The 20,203-nt window shown below is 30.9% G+C and overlaps 1 protein-coding gene across 26 annotated transcripts; it reads right to left on the bottom strand.

The window, feature by feature from the left end:
- Nucleotides 1–4,642: 4,642 nt before the first annotated feature.
- LOC145000155 (uncharacterized) lies at nucleotides 4,643–9,520 on the bottom strand. Of its 26 annotated transcripts, none has more exons than XR_013661139.1 (8): nucleotides 8,964–9,513; nucleotides 8,843–8,892; nucleotides 8,656–8,744; nucleotides 7,851–8,470; nucleotides 6,758–7,494; nucleotides 6,478–6,573; nucleotides 4,967–5,145; nucleotides 4,643–4,858 (listed from the first exon to the last, which is right to left on the bottom strand). XR_013661139.1 is itself a non-coding variant. In XM_078959327.1 (8 exons), exons 2-4 carry the CDS (start codon nucleotides 9,121–9,123, stop codon nucleotides 8,378–8,380), a joined length of 342 nt encoding a protein of 113 aa, XP_078815453.1. In that variant the 5' UTR covers nucleotides 9,124–9,283; nucleotides 9,361–9,520; the 3' UTR covers nucleotides 4,643–4,858; nucleotides 4,967–5,145; nucleotides 6,478–6,573; nucleotides 6,758–7,494; nucleotides 7,851–8,377. The 26 variants fall into 26 exon arrangements, 22 of the variants coding, with proteins under 22 accessions (XP_078815453.1, XP_078815451.1, XP_078815454.1 ...); XR_013661140.1 differs by having other exon boundaries at nucleotides 7,851–8,018; nucleotides 8,964–9,504; XR_013661141.1 differs by having other exon boundaries at nucleotides 7,851–7,903; nucleotides 8,964–9,503.
- Between the last annotated feature and the right edge of the window lie 10,683 nt (nucleotides 9,521–20,203).

Here is a 20,203-nt window from a genome sequence, read left to right on the forward strand (position 1 = left end):
TATAAGATTTGACTTAGCAGTGCACGGCCCGAAACTCGAATTTTAGATCGAGCGGTTTTTGGCCTATGAGACCTAAATGAGAATTGAAGATCTCATTAATAAGAACTCAACGGCAAAAAGACAGACGAAAACAGAATCCGTATGTAGAAGTTATGAATTTTACGCGGACATTTAACAGTATAATCTCCTCGTACTATTAAATTTAAGATCGGTCAAGAATTAGCCGGTGGAGTCAAAATGAAAGTTGTAGATATTATTTTTAACTACGTGTGGATATAAATAACGGAAAAAACGGAGGTCGTATGTGAAAGTTACGGATTTTAGAAGTTGGAAGTGTGCTGTGCGAAAATGGGTGATGTGGTACAATCTTGGTTATTGCTTTCTCCCCAAGTCTTGCCACTAGATGGTGACCTGTGCCACCAAGTTCAACCATTTTTCACCCTATAAATAGAACCTCTCTCACCCTCATTTTCTTCACACTTTTCCCATTCTTTCTTCTCTTTACTCTCTCTCTCTCTCTCTCTCTCTCTCTAGAACCTCTCTCTAGCCCCGAAACCCACCGAAAAGCCTAGGGAACCTCCCTAGCACGAGGCGGAAGCCGCAGAGTGCTCGATGGCTCCGAGAAGAATAGATGTTTGGCTCGGGAATGCTACTCCAAGAAAAGCCCGGTTTTCTATAAAACCCGTTGTTTCGTCAAAGGAAATTATTTTTAATTAAGAAGCAAAGCGTTGTCTGAGTTCGGAATCACCACCTTTTCAAGTGAGTTCATAGTTACTTTCAGCTTACACAAAGATATGAAGTATTTTATATAAATTACGTGATGTGTGTGCATATTATCGGTATACTTGCTATCTATGATGGATGAACAATTGTATACATGTTTTAAACGATTTAAACTGTATATGTATTTTATATCTACAAAATGTGTTGGGTAAAACATGGGTAGATGTAATAGTTGCTGTGTGACAAAATAAAATAATGAGAGGCCTCGTTATAGATGTTATTAATGATCCAGTCATCTAGCAGAGTATAGATGATGACCACAGACTATTCTATACAGTCTAGTGGAATGCTAGTTGTAGGTGTTTATTTGAACTGTGTGTTTATTTGAACTTTGTGCTCACCAGCAGTACTCCATCCCCCACATGGTTGCCTTATTTGACATGAATTGATGAGGAACCCCCGAAGCATGTGTTGTCACACCGATGAAATTCCCTTAGACTAGGTCTCTTGTGTTAGATGTTTTAGGGACGTAAAGTGAGGATAACAGGGACGGGTAATCGGTTTTGTTTGGTTTGATAAAGTTAATAAATTTATATTTATTGTGGGTTGAAAAACCCTATGTACTCACCAGGTTTCCCAACCTGACCCATTCAGTTTATTTATATCATAGGTGTTGATATTAAGTCACATTACACTGAGAGATTAAGGAGATATAAATTACTAGTGGTAATGAATGTAAGTTCTGTTTATGCTTATGTTTCTGTATTGAAGATGACATCCCAAATGTTTTAAAATGAATAAAAATATTTTTCTTCGGAAATGCTTTGATAACGTATTTATCATGTTTTACTACGAACAAATTCCGCAACATTTTTATTAAAAGAGGTGCTCTGATTTTTATAAAGCATAAACAAAATTGGTTTTTTCTGGCCGTGAAAATGGGGATGTCACATCCACCACCACGTCGTGGTCCCTTAAATGATGCGGCCATTTAAATGGCATTGCAACTCAATGGTGATCCTCCATCACCATGTCATGGTCAATCCAAAACCCCAAAAACTTCAAGATTTCAATAAAATTAACCCAAAAGAATAATGCTCAAAAAGTGGATGTTACATTCATACAACCATGTCATCTCGTCACCTACCACTTAATTGACTTATGTCGGCTCATCTGAACTAAATATTATAGAATTGGCCTTATATTCATCACTGTTAATCGATGGGGCATCAAAAAGATATTATCTATTATTTGATATTTAAATGGAGACTGAAGGAATTGAAATCGATTAAGAGACATTTGTTTTGGTCAAGGAAGAACCAACATTGTTTGTTTTCAATAAAATTAACCCAAAAGAATAATGCTCAAAAAATGGATGTTACATTCATACAACCATGTCATCTCGTCACCTACCACTTAATCGACTTATGTCGGCTCATCTGAACTAAATATTAGAGAATTGACCTTATATTCATCACTGTTAATCGATGGGGGCATCAAAAAGATATTATCTATTATTTGATATTTAAATGGAGACTAAAAGAATTGAAATCGATTAAGAGACATTTGTTTTGGTCATGGAAGAACCAACATTGTTTGTTGAAGTCACAAACGATGGAAATTGGTAAAAAAGCGATGATCATTGAGCTCGAAGCAATTGAGAAAAATGGTATGTGGAAATTGACATCCCTCCCATATAAGAACCAAATTTATTGGTCTGAAATGGGTGTATAATCTAAATAAGGATGCAAATGGAAGGTTCATTAAACACATCTCTTGACTTGAAATCGGCCTTTCTTAACGATGAGCTCGAAGAAGAGGTATACTTTTCACAACCGGAGGGTTTTGTTAAGGAACCACAACGAGTGAAAGGCATCATTTATAAAGCACTTTATGGATTACACCAAATGCCTAGAGAATGGAACGCAAGGATAACTATGTACGTTAAGGGGATTGGTATTTTTTATGATATCAATAACATGTCAACACAAGACAAGATATGGGGGTAGGTCCTAGTGGTTGGACTTTATACCTATGACATGATTGTGGTAGGTACAAACATTTCAAAACTATTGAATTTCAAATAATATATGAGTGTTGAGTTTGATATGAGCAATCTTTGGTTATTTTTTACTATATAGGAAATAAAGTAAGTTACAAACAATGACGGATTCATTTAAAAACACCAATCAATGTTAAACGGGTGATTGAAAGATCGATTGTAAATCAACCAAATATCTAATAGAGGTGAAGTAGAATGTGAGAATGGATGTGTAGTTAGGGAGACCTATTGAGTCAATGAACTATAGAAGAGTTATTAGGAGTTAAATATATCTCGCACATATAAGATCTAATTTTATGTATGTAGTTGGCATAACAAGCATACATATGGAGAAGCCTACACAAAACATCAACAAATTGCAAAGCACACACTTGTATGTGTGAAGGGTACTATTGATTTAGGGTTGGTTTGTGAGAAGGATGAAAATACCATGAATTATTGGGGTAGACTAATATTAACTTAAGAGATGATATGGATGATTGCAAAAACGTGAAGATATGAGTTAGTGTGTTAATTGGAAAATGGTCGATTAGGGTTCCCCAAAGCAAAAAAAAAACAAAAAAAACAAAAAAAAACAAAAAACAAAAAACAAAAAAAACAAAACAGACAAACAAACAAAACAAAAACAAAATGTAGCAGTTTCAAACTGTGAAGATGAGTTTAGGTGTGTCACAACGGCTGCATGCCAAGGTATTTTCTTTTCGGCCGGTCTTTTTTGAGATTACCAAATGCAAATCATGTCTTTTTTGACTTTATGTAGAAAACAAGTTCAATATAGCTTTGATGAAAAACTCGGTGTTCTATGGAAGGAGTATGCACATCGACATTTGTTTCTGTTTCATATACGAATGTACTGAAAAATGATAAGTATCAATTAATTATGTGTGTTCCGAAGAACAATGAGCATCTACCTTTACTAAGGTACATCCTAAACTGAATTTTATCAATATATGTGGATTGTTGGGTGATAAAGATCTTGATTGAACAATTTAGATTAAAGGGAAATGTTGGAGTTCATCTAACTTGATCAAATCACATGCTTTTTTAATAATTCGTTTAAGTTGTTTTCTTTTAATTAATTAGTTTGTCAATTTTTTGTTTGAATTTGTAAACAAGTCATGTTACTTATTTAATAAGTAGAGTTTTTATAATTTCACAATGTTTAGTTATCATTTAGGTATTCCATAATACATTAAACTTCATAAAGTAAAATGAATTACTATCTCATCTTTCTACATTCTATACAACTCTACCAAGTTTTTTCCTATGGTGCATTGACCGCTAAAAAGTTTAATAGACCATTACAAAAGCTAATTTATATTATTTATTTAAGATGCATAAGAATGAATAAATTCATCTAAAAAACCTAAATCATAAGTCCAAAAAAACTAAACAATACTTACCAAAAAAAAAAAAAATCATAAGAACCTTGTATGCAAAGTCTAAATACTTAAAACTGAACATTAATGATCTAAAAACTTATTCCATTAATACTTTCGAGAATCCAAGTAATGGACGAAATCATGACCTTTAACATACTCAGAATGGAATAAGTACAAGGGAAATGGATTGGAAGGTTGGGGGCATGAACTGTTTCTCCTTTTTTATCTTATAACTCTATGGAAAGTCAATTTCGTTTTCTAATGTTCTTGTTTTTTTATGGTTGCTTTTCTTTCTTTCCACTCATAGTTGCTTGCTACTCTTTCAGTTTTTTTATCAATAACTAGATAAGAAGCCTCCGTTTTGCGGGGTTTGGATTCGACACTTATGTCAAAGAAAACCGATGGAAGACATTACATTAAAGATGGTGTCATCGTTTATAAGTCGTTTGTCATGGAAGTATGATGCTATAATTGGTTGACTATGAAAGTATGATGCTTAAAAAATGAAGTAAAGTAGAAGCAAACTGAGATATATTCTCTTTTTAAAACACGTATGTTGGGTACAAAATTAATTTAACCAAATTTAGTCTAAGGCAGCACCAACCCAACTGCTTCCTCTCGTGGGTACTGCTCCAATTCATCTTCCTTGACCTTTATCGGGTCTCCCGTGTAGCTTCAAACCCAGTGGAATCTATAAATGAAAGGGAATGAGAAAACATATAAGAAAATGACCAATATACCCTTCAAAAAATTGGACTGCATAAAAATGCATTTCGTGGACCTCATTCTTTGTTATTACCTTCTATGCAGTCTGGCAGACCGGTTGATTGCTAGATGTGCTATGATGAGTAAACTGGCTGCAACGGTTGAGAGCCAGAAGCATAATTGTTCATGGCCTAGGAGTGTGAGGACTGCAAAGTACTTGGCAGTATTATCTAAATCTTGATAAGCTCTTGCAGTTTTGAGATCCCTTAAGTGCTGATTTTGTAACAGAAATTTTTTTAAAAAAAGTTTGGTTTAATCTATAACCAAGAAAAGTTCAATTAAACACTGAAAATATTTAAAAATAAAAATAAAAAATCCTACATTAAATATGTAAATAAGATCTTCAAATAAGGGAGATCAGAGCACATTTCAATTTATGAAAAAAAAAAAGTATCCTGTGAATTAGAGAAGCCTATAATAAATCTGTAATAAGTTGTTTTATAAGAAAATAAATCTACGACATGCAAGTATTTCTTGAATTCCCGTGCAATTCAGTTCCATACCCTTCTGTAATCAAAATCAGGAATCGACCGGAATTGAATTCCAATTGGTAATGCCTCTTACTTACCAATAAACACGAAAAATAAAAAAGACAAAGTTCTCAAAAGTAAAATCTCTTGGTGACTACATATTAAAAATAATTAATTTCGTTAAATCTTATTCAACATCAAAGGTAGGAAATAAATTTGGCATTCTCCAAGTCCTCCTCTTTCAGTGAAGTGTACTAAAATCAATAACTTTTACAAAAAAAAAAAAAAAACTATATGGAGTGGCAGTTTGGTTAAAAACTATAAAATCATTAATTTTTACCCAAAAAACCTTATATAGGGGCATTTTGGACAAATAACATCAAAATCATTATTTTTTTAATAAAAAGTAAAAGTATGTAAGGGCATTCCCATCAAAAGCTCTGTAAATAACTATTTTTTTAACAAAAGAACACTATATAGGGACAGTCAGTCGAAAGTGTTAAAATCATTTTTTTTTATCAAAAAACAGTATACATAAGCATTTTGGACAAAGAAAATCTTACAAGCACGATTTTTTTAATAAAAGAACAGTATGTAGCGCCATTTTGGTGAAAACTATTACAGTTATTATTTTTATCAAAAAAACAATATGCATGGGCATTTTGGAAAAAAAAAAAACTGTTAAAATCACTATTTAGTGATTTGTTGTTTTTGCTTTGATCAAAAACTGTTAAAATTAAACATACACATTCAGAAGATCTTGTAGGCAACCATAAACTACATATAAGAGAGTCATAAACTACATATAAGGGACACTTAAAACATTTCCGTTCAAAATAAAGCACACCAGAAAATGAAAAAAACATAGGAGGAACTTTTTAGCAACCGGACCTCTACATTGATCCAATTGATAAAACTTTTTACAAACACCCAAATTTCAACTATGCATTTTATAAAAACACATGGTGTGCTTCCTCAGTTTCTTCAAAATTTTCTAATGACAGTCTTACCAATTCAAATTGTGACATATGAAGGATGGTTTTGATAGTAAATAATAAGTAAATATTTTAATTACCATTTGTATTGTTTGGCATTGTGAAGCCACCAGTTTCAAGTCGTCCAAACATGTTCATAAGCATATTTGATTTCAAGCCCAGGTTGTCAGGCCAACCTGCTAGACAAAAAAATATCATTATTATTAATATAATAATATTTAATATGATGTAGTTGTAAATTTGTATATATATAAAAAAATGTTAACCAAACAGAAAATTTATATCAAACAATGAAGTGCATTGTCAACTAAAAGTCAACAGTCCAGTTGACCAATAAAAAGAGGTAGTTTTTTTTTTTACCTAGTGGGTGGTTGTGTACCAGAGAAAAGAGACTATAACAGTGTTGTCATTTGCTGTAAACTGTAACAGTAAACGTGATAAAATAGCAAATGATGATAATAAAATAAGATATAAGTATAAAACTAAGAAACCAATAGATTACTGTTACATTCTTACTAATAGTAAATATAACCTATTTTCCATGTCATTTAATAACATGAACATTAAAGTTGGACTTTTACAACAACACATCAATAGGTTGATAAGCATATTTGTGACATCATGAAAATATTTTTAAGAATAAAATGGGATAAAGAGGATGAAAATATAATCTATTATGCTGTAAAGAAAGCTGAAACAATCACACTCCCAGAAAAAGGAGTAAAAATCATATAGATTCTACAGTTTAGGAAAACTTTATGCGTATTTGTGGCGTTGAATTGATCGTAACCCAACAATTTTCCAATCGAATACATTTTACGTTCTTGAGTCACTGCAGTTGAAATATCGTTTGTGTCCGCTTTGATTGGTAATACAGAGACAAACAAACAAAAAGAAGACAAATATAGGGGAATAAGTTGCAATTAAGGAGATAAGACAGGTGGGAAATTAAAAAAAAAAAAAAAAAAAATTAAATAAAAGTCGGGTTCAAATCTCGGTTTGGACCTTCACAGATCTATCTGAAACAACTGCCCTATTTGTAGCTGTGATTCTGCAAGGTCTCTTTAACGTTTTATCTAATTCAGTTCTATCTCCATCTGCAAAAAGATTCAAGATTATAAAATTATGTTATATTTAATAAGCAACCATGGTAATCTAAAGTGAATACGTGTTGGATATATTATAAACTAATTATGCATTTATTTGCTAACATGATGTCATATTATAGTTTTGTAAAGATCTTTTAAATAATTACTTGGATAATTATTCTGTGACGATGGCAAGTTTATCTTGTGACCATATAGATCCCATAAAAAGTAACACATTTGGATGACGTGGTCTCTTCATTATATCAATTTGAAGTTAAAAACTCAATTCATTATAGTTCATATCGAAGTGATATATTTTATTGTTTGATTGAAAAAATAAATAAATAAAGTAAAAGTGGTTATACCTCTTTATTGTAGTCCTGCAAAGCCTTCTCACTATATTGATTATCAAAATAAACTTTAACCGCAACATCGTGATCGAAGGAGTAACAAACAGTTTAAAAAATTTAGTAAAAGAATATATTTTACAATATATCGAAACTTGTAGTCTTGATAAACAGGTAGCAATAAGTCTGCAACCATAGCAATAGTTTAGTGTTTTACATCCCGTTAATATATCGAAAACAGTAGACAGTAAGCTTAGTTATAAGAAATAATAAAAAATTATTTATTCAATTCTGAAACATAGCAACAAGGTAATTTTCTAGCTATTAAATGAACAGTATATCTGTATGATTACACCAAACCCAAACTGAAATTCAGCAAAACCTTAATAACAACATAATGCAACCTAATACGAAAAGGAAAGACTCTATTTGCACGGTGAATAATAAAGAACAATGGCAAACAAAGCTGACTCGGTGTAGAATTTCTGAAATTTGAATCGGAATTTAGGGAAAACTTGCTGGAATCTACATATATTTTGAGTTACTCAAGAGCCAAAGATACCCAAAGTATTTCCAGAGAAAATCCCAACTACAACATGTGGGGTTTCATATACATCCCATATATTGATTATCCTCCTCTACAACAAAATAAGTAAGCATTATTTTCAAACGTTTGTAAAAAAAAACATAATTTGTTATTTACAGAAAAATTTTCTGTAAAAAAAATAACAGATTTATATTTAATATATTAAAAAGGAGAAAAAAGAAAGGACAGCAGAGTAGGGTTTCGATTTATGAGGAAAGGAAAACCAGGTTAATTTACCTCTGATGATATTGCAGATGGGAAAAACTCTTGCTGGGATTCTCTACTGCCCCTTAGGCCGTTGCTCCCTCCTTGCAACCAAATCGAACCTATGATGCAACAAAAAATCAAAGAAAAGGAATCAGATGGGATCAAACTGAAGCACACTTTAACTTTTGTTTTTTCATTAAGACATTTAACCAAATACCCTCAATCTTCTTTTCCTATGATCAATAAGCTTCTTGCCCGTCATCGTTTCTGATTTTTGAAAGATAAACAGACCTAGTAAATGAGTTTAAATCAAAAAATAGTTCAAATCGGTTACATACCTGGAACAATAATCCCTAAATCGATTGTTGCAGATCGATGGGAAGTCAAATCCAAGAAGTAGATGAAACGGAGGAGACATGAAGATGGCCGTAGTGGAGTAAGTGTAGAGTGAAAGCAAGAAACAGTAACTTTCTCTGATTCAAATCCTCGTAGGCACATGGCGATATTCCCGGTGAAGGTATTGGTAGATACATGCAGATGATGTGATTGTTAACTGTGTTGAGGTGAGCGGTGGGAATTTGGAGCAGCAGAGTAAAAGGATCCGGAAGTAATCCGTGTAGTACTCTGATGAACGGTAGCCTGATGAGGTACTATTCAGCTGGAAGAAGTGGGATGAGAGAGAAGTGGTGAATATCAGACGATGGACTGAAGAGCAGAAGAAGTGGGGAATCTCACCGGCTCAGATGGTTTTGATGAGGATGTGAAGCGAAGATGTGGAGAAGAATCGAGAAATAGCAACTAAGATAAACATCACAGAGAAGTGTCGATTGCTGTGAACGGATCTAGAACAAAAAAGAAGCAGTGGAATTATAACCATGGTACACTAACTAACCCTATGAACCAAGCTACAGTACCTGTGGTCAGGTACTGTAGCTAAGATGAGAGAAATTTAATATATATATATATATATATATATATATATATATATATATATATATATATATATATATATATATAGGGTTAGGTTCATGTGAGACGGCCTAATTTTGTGAGACCGTGAGATGCATTTTTTTATTTTTTTTATTTTTTTAAAAAAAAATTTTAGTTAATTCAAGTTCCGAAAATAATATTTAAAAAAAGATTTTTTTATTTTTCCATTTATTTTGCATTTTAAAATTATTTTTAGAATATGTATAGTGTAATATTCTATTTAGAATATTTCACGTATTTTTCAAAAAAAATAGAATTTTTTTTATTTATTTTTAGTTAATTCAAGTTCCGAAAATAATATTTAAAAAAAGAATTTTTAGATTTTTCCATTTATTTTGCATTTTAAAATTATTTTTTAGAATATATCAGTGTAATATTCTATTTAGAATATTTCACGTATTTTTCAAAAAAAAAAAAAGAGATTTTTTTTTTATTTTTTTTATTATTTATTACTTTTTTTTAGTTAATTCAACTTCCGAAAATAATATTTAAAAAAAAAAAAAAAGAATTTTTGGATTTTTCCAATTATTTTGCATTTTAAAATTATTTTTAGATTTTATCTCACGGTCTCACAAAAGTAGAATGGTCTCAAATGAACCTGAATATATATATATATATATATATATATATATATATATATATATATATATATATATATATATATATATATATATATATATAATATTTGTTATTTACAAAAAAGTAAAAATAAAATAATAAAAACCTTGGATTCTTAAAGTTTTTCATCCCTTTAACTATTTTTTGTTTCAATTACACATCATCGATCATATGAACACCGTCACATATAAAACATTAATCTCACGTAAATATAAAATTTTACCTTTACTTTTATATTTATAATTAAATTCTTTATTCACAATACTTTATTAGTTGGGTCTCACACTACAACAAAATGAATAAAAATTATCAAAGACCATATGAGGCCTTGGAATGTTGCAATATGGAGTTCAAACACTTTACTGAGTACCACCTTAAATATTGTTTCCTTAAGCCAAAAGAAACATTTTTTCCGAATATTCAACGCAATATTCAATGGTTTTTGGAAGTGTTGTATGTCCTTAAAATGCAACACTTTTTAAGTAGACTTTTGACAATAGGTGCAACACTTTTCAATTACGTACTCGATCCCACTTTTACTTATCAAGTGCAATACTTTTATTTTTTCTATTATACAAGTTCAACACTTTTATCGATTATTACAACACTTTATCAATACTGCAACATATAACTTTTACAGACAAAAACATTCGTTACAACAAAGCTATATTAGTAAATTAACCGACAAAAACATGTTACAACGAAACTATATTAATAAATTAACTCTATACAACAATGTTATTCTAAAATCCTTTCTATACACTAGAGAGTCCAATTCAAATAGAAAAAGAGTTTCAATATATACGAAAGTTTTACATATTATACCAAATTAGGAAAATGCAAAAATAAATAAGTAAACACATTAGTAAAACCCTAAATAAAAATCCTATCAATCACAAATAACATTAACACAAGACCATGGTGTCACTCATCTTAATAATAAAAGTTGTACATTTCCTAGAATTTGTGGATTAAATTTGATGTTTTATTGTTCCTACATAAGTTAATGCTAAATAAGATGTTCAAAGACCTCAATTCGTCATGTCTTCATGTGCATAGCAAAACAAAGAAAATATTTATTCCATGAAGAACAAAACTTAGATGATGATACTTTTACAAAATAAAAATAACCTAAGACAACAAACTTATTTAACCATGATCTTATGCAAGATACATAGTCAAAGAAGCCAAAGTATACAAATCAAGGTGCTCTATTATGGGAATCAAACAACAATTTAAAGTACTAGAACACAAGTTCAAAGAGATGTAAGGAAGGCCACAAAAGAAAAAGATTAGTGTTTATGATGTAATAAAACTATTCTAATGAGATATTTTCTCGCCTACTATTATATTAATAGTTAGTGGAACATCCCAAATTTCAACCTAAAATTTTCCTTTAAAAAGTATAACTAAAACAACCATTTTCATAAAATATGGAAATACCAATAGTCTACGACTATCACAAAAACGAAGTCATGAAATAGTATATCATGATCATAAAATCAACAGAAGATTAAAATCATAAATCATCATCGATGCAAATGCAGTACAATTATGTTGGGCCCTTTCCATGATCAGAAGAACAACCTGCAAAACATTTAATACTAAAACGTTAGCATAAAGATTAGTGAGTTCCCCAAAATATCACATATATCATTCTAATAACTATGTATATCATCACAATGGGTCTGTGAGCTTTCGTCATCATCCCTCGAACCTATAGGCTCATGGCATGACATCAATATCGCCATCATCCAAATAGACCTATAGACTCACATCACATCACCAATATTATTATCATCCATACGAGCATATATACTCATGGCACGACACATGTATCGTCATCATCCCAAACATAGAATGAAAACATATAATCAACAAGAAATACCCTACTCGTCTATAATACAATCATATCATAGCTTCACATGAGCATCCTACATAAAATGGATCTAATATTGATATAATAATATAGTGAGAACACTCACCTGAATTTGAAGACTAGAATCACGCACACTCATACAAGTCCTCGGAGGATCATCCAACACAAACTACCAAAATCAAGCAGAACTTAAATCTCTGTTGACAACTCATTCCTTAAAATTTGACCAAAAGTCAAACAATTCAAAAATTCAACGGTCAACTGGTTAAAGTCAACAGTCAACGAGCTACGACTTGGTTATGTCGTGATCATAAGGCGAAAAATTAATTTTGAACCTAGTCTAACACTCGTGTCGCGACCTATCCTTAGTCTTGTCGTGCTTTTTGAGGCAGATTCCTTTTTCCCATTAAGCTCTTAATTTATTTAGATCAAGGCTTAAACTTTTAGATCTAAATCTCTATGAGGAGTTAATAGATAACATTTCCAACTTTATTCAGATATATAACACAATCAAACCCAATCTTTGACCCTAAATCATAAATGTCCAAAATTGAATTAAATCCTTTGCATGGAAAACAAGAAGCTTAAACATTCACTCCAAAGGCTCTAAACATGTTCAGAAATCACCTAAAGTCAAACAAATGGTCCAGAGATCTACAAACTCCAAAAACCAATGTTTTAAAACCCGGGTCGACTCGGCCGGTTCAACCGATTAGACCGTGACCCGGGGTAGAAGGCGGGTCAATTGAGAACGGTTTTTTGTAAAATTACGGACCGGATCGAACCGGTCGGGTTTCCCCTAAACCACGCTTTGACCGCTTATGTTGAACCGGTTAAAGCCAGATTGACCCGTTTTAATAGGGTTTGGATAGTTGGATACAAGTAGTGAATGCCAAAACAACGAGTCATTTGTGGTTTCTTCAATGTTTTTCAATGTTTAAACTTCGTGGACATCAAATTATTAGTTTTATATGTTTATGCATTATGCACAAAAGTAAAAATATATAAAAATAGAAAAAGATCATAAACCAGGTTCAACCGGTTGAACTGGTTGACCCATGAACCGGTCATCACATTAGGTCAACTAAAAACCTGAGTTTTGAAACATTGCCAAAAACTCCATAAAAAGGAACGAAGGAGATCAAAATCTCTTCACAAGTTTAGATCCAAGCATGACACTGAATAAATTATGGAACTTTAAGATTTACAATGCAAATAGAAGGTTTAGAAGGTGGAAACTTCGACTAGAAATCACTTATCCAAGCACCACAAGCTTTCTTCTTCTTCAAGAATATCGCAAACACACCAAAAATCTTTCAAATGAATAAAGGGAGGCTAGGGTTACGTTCTGGAGATGGAGGCTAGTTCTAAGAGAGAACTCTAAAATGTTAGTGTATCTATATAGGGCTTAAGGTATGAGACTTAGGGTTTTGGGTTGTAGTGGCTCCGCGTTACGAGTAATACATGGTCACTCCACTACTTATCGATGTGATACGTGTCACGACATTCATAAGTCATGTCACACTTAGCCAAAAACCCTATTTCTCAATCATGTTTTAAATCAACATGAAATCAGCTCATGCCTATAAATGGATATTACAGTTATCAACTTTCATAAAGCTCCCTGCAGGTCCAAACATGTCACTTTGGCCTTTTACAACAATTCCAAAATATCTTAAATATCAATCAGTTATATTGTTAATACTAAAAGTTCATAACTCTCAACCTAAACTTGGAAGACATTGTACAAACCTAACTTTTCACTTAGAAAATTGTGCTGATATGCATGAGGAGACTTGCTAAGTATATCAATATTATAAAAATAATCAACTTTATAAACCTTTATTACCCTTTAGTACGCTCAAGTGTATACACGTACCGACATATCATTCATTGTGGTGACGTTTGACATATATCTAACCAATTCATGTATAAATTATTGGATAGCATCAAAAGCATTTTGAGATATCTATATAGGATAAATTGACTATATGCTCACATATAGGAAATCAAATATTTTTGGGATCATCAATATTCGGATTATAATTTACCAATCTACATTGGGCTATATTTATCTTCTAGCAGGATAAGACATTTTATAAAATAGACTGTAGTAGCTTATTCCATTATGATAGCATAACTTGTAGCATATAATGAAGCATAGAATCATTAATATGGTTGTATAATTTTATCACGAAGGTACACATTATTTGTATTGAAAGACATAAACATTCCAACACAACATAATTTCGACTAAGTCAAAGCATTTGGACATGAAGTTTTTGTCTATTAGATAAACAGGCAACATAGAAAAATATTTATAAAGCCTATCATGACAAACTCTATGATACAATCCGCTCACAAGGCGATTATCTTCCAAGGTCTTTCATGAGCATAGTATACATGTGTGATATTTTTTAAGTGGGTGTTTAATTGATGTTTTTAGTTTTGATTTAGAAAAATTATGTTTTTTATGAAAAAATTAAGGATTCGGTTGGTTTTATTATTAATTGTACTTATTTGAAGTTTGTTCTCACTTCGAGCTAAATTAAGGAAACACACATGAATTTTTTTATTTAAAAACTACATGTTCCTGTTTAATCAATGTCGTTTAGTTACATTTTTATGTATGACTATTGATGTGTTTAGTTACGTAAATTGTAACAAAAACTGTTTTGATCCTATACTAATAATTATGATTAATAGACAAGATTGTTTAAGAATATAATTGTTCTGATAACATATATTAAAGTGAATATATTGTTATGGTTATGTTCGGGTTTACTATGGATATTATTTAAAATTGTTGATAAATTGATTTTATTTGTAAATAAAGATAAACACTCACCATATTCTATCTAGTGGATTGAGTTCTTGGATTGATTCAAGATCTTCTATAAATCTAATATCTCACATTATATATCCAACTATATAAACATGTGACGGGAATATATATATATATATATATATATATATATATATATATATATATATATATATATATATATATATATATATATATATATATATATATATATATATATATATCGTTTTATGATTTCCAGGAAAAATTATCAAGTTCTGTCTTCTACTTCTCTTTCCATACTCAAATATTGTGCTTTTTTTTATTCAAAATCTCAAGATATGAGTTGGTTATGATTTTAAGGAAGGTTTCATTTTTGGGTTATGTAACTTGAATCCATGATAACAACCTCCGTGAATGGTTGTATAATCACAGAGGTGAAAGTGGAAGAGATGTCATGAAATCAAGGGTTCATCGGAAGCTAGAATCGCTTCACATTTTGTAAGTTTGTCTTTTATATGTACACCATTTTCCCGTTTCTTGGTTTCCAACAAAATTTTGTTTGTTTCCCTTTCTCTTTCTATCGACCTCTATCCCTTCTTTTTCTTATGTTTCAAATCTTTTATAATTGCTTCTCAATCATTTGTTTTTATAGTGGGGATTTACATTGTGAAGTCTATTTCTTAAAGAATCCATCTCTCATTAAGCAAATTGTGACAATGAAGGACTTAAAAACCGTTTCTTCTTTTAGTGATTGGCTTTGAGAGCATTTGCATTATGGCTATAGGAAAATACGATTGTCTATTGATTTTCTGATGTATTGTGATGCATATACAATGATATATTACATTTCATGGATTGAGATATGTCATTGTGGTTTCTAATATGTATAAAGGAGTATCGGATGATGGTTTAATGGTGAGTGTTTTGGCCTTTAGGGGCAATTGACAACTTCAGATTTGACTTTTGTCCATTAGGTCTCATTGCATATTGACATTTTGTCATTCGAATTACTTGTTGCATTGTCCTTTTGTTGTTGTTATGAATTTGACTATTTACTTCTCTAAAAAGGCATATACAAGATACATGATATTGTAACTGTTTTATGGTTGATGCTGAAAATTGACCATTTTGTCCATTCTAAAGGCACATACAAGATACATGAACCAATTCAGAATTTATAAACATTTTCCAACAAAACCACAATTCACTATTTTATTATATTTTGTAAAACCCCATAATTTTGTAAAACACAATTTTTCTACAACTACCTGTAACTTAAGGTGTTCAAAGCATTCAATGCTCTCTTACAAGGATGATTGTGAATATGGATATATCAAGAACAATAAAAGACGTAGGATTATCATATTTTAGAATGGTTGTGCTTTTTTTTTTATCTGAACAATCTAAAGAATGGTTTGAAGTCAGGTAGCTTTTGTGATACTAAGCAAGAACACCAAGGAAGTACGGAGGAACTTTAGCATAGATATTGACGACTAAGTTGTTAAATAATGGTGAGTTTTTAAATATATGGTGCATAGATGAAATAATCATGTAACTGTGTATTTTTCTTGAACAAATCCCAATCAGATGTTGGTTTTAATGGTATTTTTTTGTAGGATGTAGTAGTCATGTTTTAACCATTCCAATTGTTTCTATTTCGGTGAAGAGTTCATCCATGAAGTTGCCTAATTTGGATTATTTATTTGTATGGATGTGTGTATCGTTGTGTATGTTTATGTGACAGTGTATTAGACGTTATGTGTTATTTGTATGGATACTCACCCAATCTTTAAGATAGAAAGCCGACCCACTTATATAGATATTGATATTTCTCATTCATTCTTTGAATCAGGAAGAATTACAGTCAAAATTTTATAAAGACAGTTAGAGTCGTTGAAGTCGATAATTTTTATCATGTCTAATTTATGGAGCTAAATAAATGCAGACCTAAATACCATCAGAAGATTGAAAACGAAGACAAGCCCTTTTGCCATGTTTCCTTTTTGCTTTACGTGTTTCCCAAAACCCCATTCAACGTTAAGTTATTTCTTGTCACCTTCCAAATTTATTTTCAAACTTGTTATCTAAATGGAAAAATAAAACTTTATATTCAAATTTGTTGTGTTTTTGAAAGAGTAAGTGAGATCTAAATCATCCTATTTGTCGTTTTATTGCACCATGATACATTTGTAAAACTAAGTGTGCCATTAAATGAGGATGCCGTCATTAAATATCGAATTTATTAACCTTTTTAATTTTTTAATTTTTTTTGCCGATATATATATATATATATATATATATATATATATATATATATATATATATATATATATATATATATATATATATATATATATATATATATATATATATAACACCATAATTCATATTTTTGTTTGATATATTCATTATAATATTGTTAAACTTCAACCCTAACTTGATTTGCTTTCAAGATATTCGAAATTTCAATATTATCATTCTCTTATATCACATTTTTTTGTCGAACACCTACTAGGCTATATATATTGTAGTTGAAAATGAAAATTATATAAGAGCAAGATAAATGTGTAAATTATAGAAATATGGGAAGTAAATCAAGTTAGAAATTAAATTATAAGAACATTAGACAATTAAATGTATTATATGATACAAAACAAGGTATTATACTGAGTTTGGGTACCTAAGTTTATATACCCTTAAGGGTATATTCACTTTTCTCTCTCTCTCTCTCTCTCTCTCTCTCTCTCTCTATATATATATATATATATATATATATATATATATATATATATATATATGAAACCCGTATATTATACGGGTTAATTTAAAAACAAAATTAAACATTAAAGTGTAAGCAATAAATATTTTTTAATATAAAACTTAAAAAATAAGAAAGAAGGAAACCTATTCATTTCAATTTAATTTCATATATATATATATATATATATATATATATATATATATATATATATATATATATATTTTATATTCAATACTTTACGGTACATAAATTTAATTTTAAAAATTGAAACAAATCAGAAATTGACAAGTAGATAATATTTATTTCAAAAGTACAATAAAATGATAAATATCAAAACTCATGAGAGATTGACAAGTGGTAAAATTATTTTCATTTATTAGGCAGGATTTATTTATTTATTAGGGAGGATATATATATATATATATATATATATATATATATATATATATATATATATATATATATATATATATATATATATATATATATTAATTTTAAGTTCCCTTAGGAACAGTACGTAACCCATGGGGTTAGTTTAATCCATCCAAGGTTAAGGCACCACCTTCTTCTTCCAATCAGATTTCTGCCTTTCCATCGCTTCATTCTTCACCGATGTATATTATTGCTACTACTTTCCTTCTTCGTTGTTACACAAAAAATTAGACAACGCTTTCTCCACCGCTTCCTTTATCGGTGTAATGTTAGAATCGGCGATGTGATCGGCGACGAAGTGAATGCCAAGAATCAATTTTTGTCATTGTTAATCACCACATGCTCCATCGCCTATGCACCATCATGCTGTTTACTGGAATCGGAATAAGGTTGCTGTCGGAATACGTAATCTGAATCTGAAAGGGTTTTATGAGCTATGGGTTACGTTTCTTCACTCCGTTTTTTTTCGTCCCAACTAATCCACTCCTTCCCTATCCAATAATAGGTTCGATGTAGACCTTAGAAAAGAATCGGTTCCATATTTTTTTGTTGTTTTTGTCCTTCCAGTTGATGCTACAGTTTTTCCTTTAGGAAACTAATCTGCTATTTGGGTTAAGTTTACTTATTCAAGCTTACTAAAGAAGGAATTTTTAACCTGCTATTTGTAATTTGTTGTTGTTTTGAAGTTTTTGGAATTTCTTTTTATTTTCTAATGATTCAAGTAAAGAGGTTGAGATCTGTTTCAAGTAAAGAGATTGACATATTTCATCAATTTTAGACATTCTTATAGGTCTGGTGTGTGTCACCCTGTTCAAAGTTAGCTTCTGGTGAAAATGATAACACTGTGAAGATATGAAATTTCATTAATTAACACTTCTATTAGAGAGATGTATTACTCCACTATATTTTTACATTCTTTGTTTTTATGAAATGTGAAGTAACTAATAAGTTATGAACTGTGATTTGCAGTTGGAGCTGATGCAGATAAACATATAACTGAAATTCTCTTGTCTGAAGTGAAGACTAAAGGCATCACATAACTGATGATAGGTTTGGGGAGATTTATAGGAAAATTTTACGTTTGATTTCTATTCTGTCAAAAGAAATGCTCACTTACATGGTGTTTGGGATTAATTTATCTGGTCATAACTACTACATAGTTATAACATAGGTAAACTCCACATTTTAGCATTAAATTAAAACTATAACTCACATATTTATGATTTTTTTTTCTTTCTTCTACTACAACATCATTCCTGGCTTCATGCAATGGCAGAAAATGGAATCGGTGCTGATTGAAGATATAAAAATCAAAGTTTATGTATGTATGGAGTTTTGTTTCTCTCTCTTTTGATATTATGTTTGGTTACATTTTTATGATGGTTTGAGGTGTTTTGGATTTTTATTGATATGGTTTTGGTGTTGTTTTGGTTTTAATTTGTAGAGGAGTTGGAAATATGGATCCGATGAGAATACTATTATTGGCAAAGTAACAATCAAGACATCTTGACCCATGCAGAGCATGGGTCTCTTCCCTAGTTAATAATTAAAAAAGAAAACAAAATGTAGATTACACATGATTCACAAGCATTTAAACAACCAAAAAACACATGTCTTTCTGCGTCTTTGGAAACTTTGATTTTTTTTGATATAGCGAAATATATTTTAAGAAAAGAGTCGTGCTTAGTTTGAAACTAAGCCAAGGGCAAGGGTGGATTTGGAGTTGGGGATGTGGTTTTGGCCGCCAAAGGCAATGGCGGATTTGGCGTTGGGTGTAGTTCTTAAGTAGAGGGGTCATGTGATTGTTTATATTTGAAAAAAGTTGAAGCCTCATGAGGTGAATTACCCGACACATGATTTGGGGTTAGGGGATGTAGTTTTGGCCGTCAAGATTTGGAGGCATTATATGTATGGGGTTAGGTGCAATATTTATACTGATCACAAGAGTCTGAGATATCTGATGGATCAGCCAAACTTGAACATGCGACAACGGAGGTGCTTGGATGTGGTGAAGGATTATGACTACGAGATCTTGTATCACCCTAGGAAGGCCAATGTTGTTGCTGACGCTTTGAGTCACAAGGCCGCGAGT

The sequence above is a fragment of the Lactuca saligna genome, chromosome 6 (genome assembly GCF_052625555.1).
Source record: "Lactuca saligna cultivar CGN05327 chromosome 6, ASM5262555v1, whole genome shotgun sequence".
NCBI lineage: Eukaryota > Viridiplantae > Streptophyta > Magnoliopsida > Asterales > Asteraceae > Lactuca > Lactuca saligna.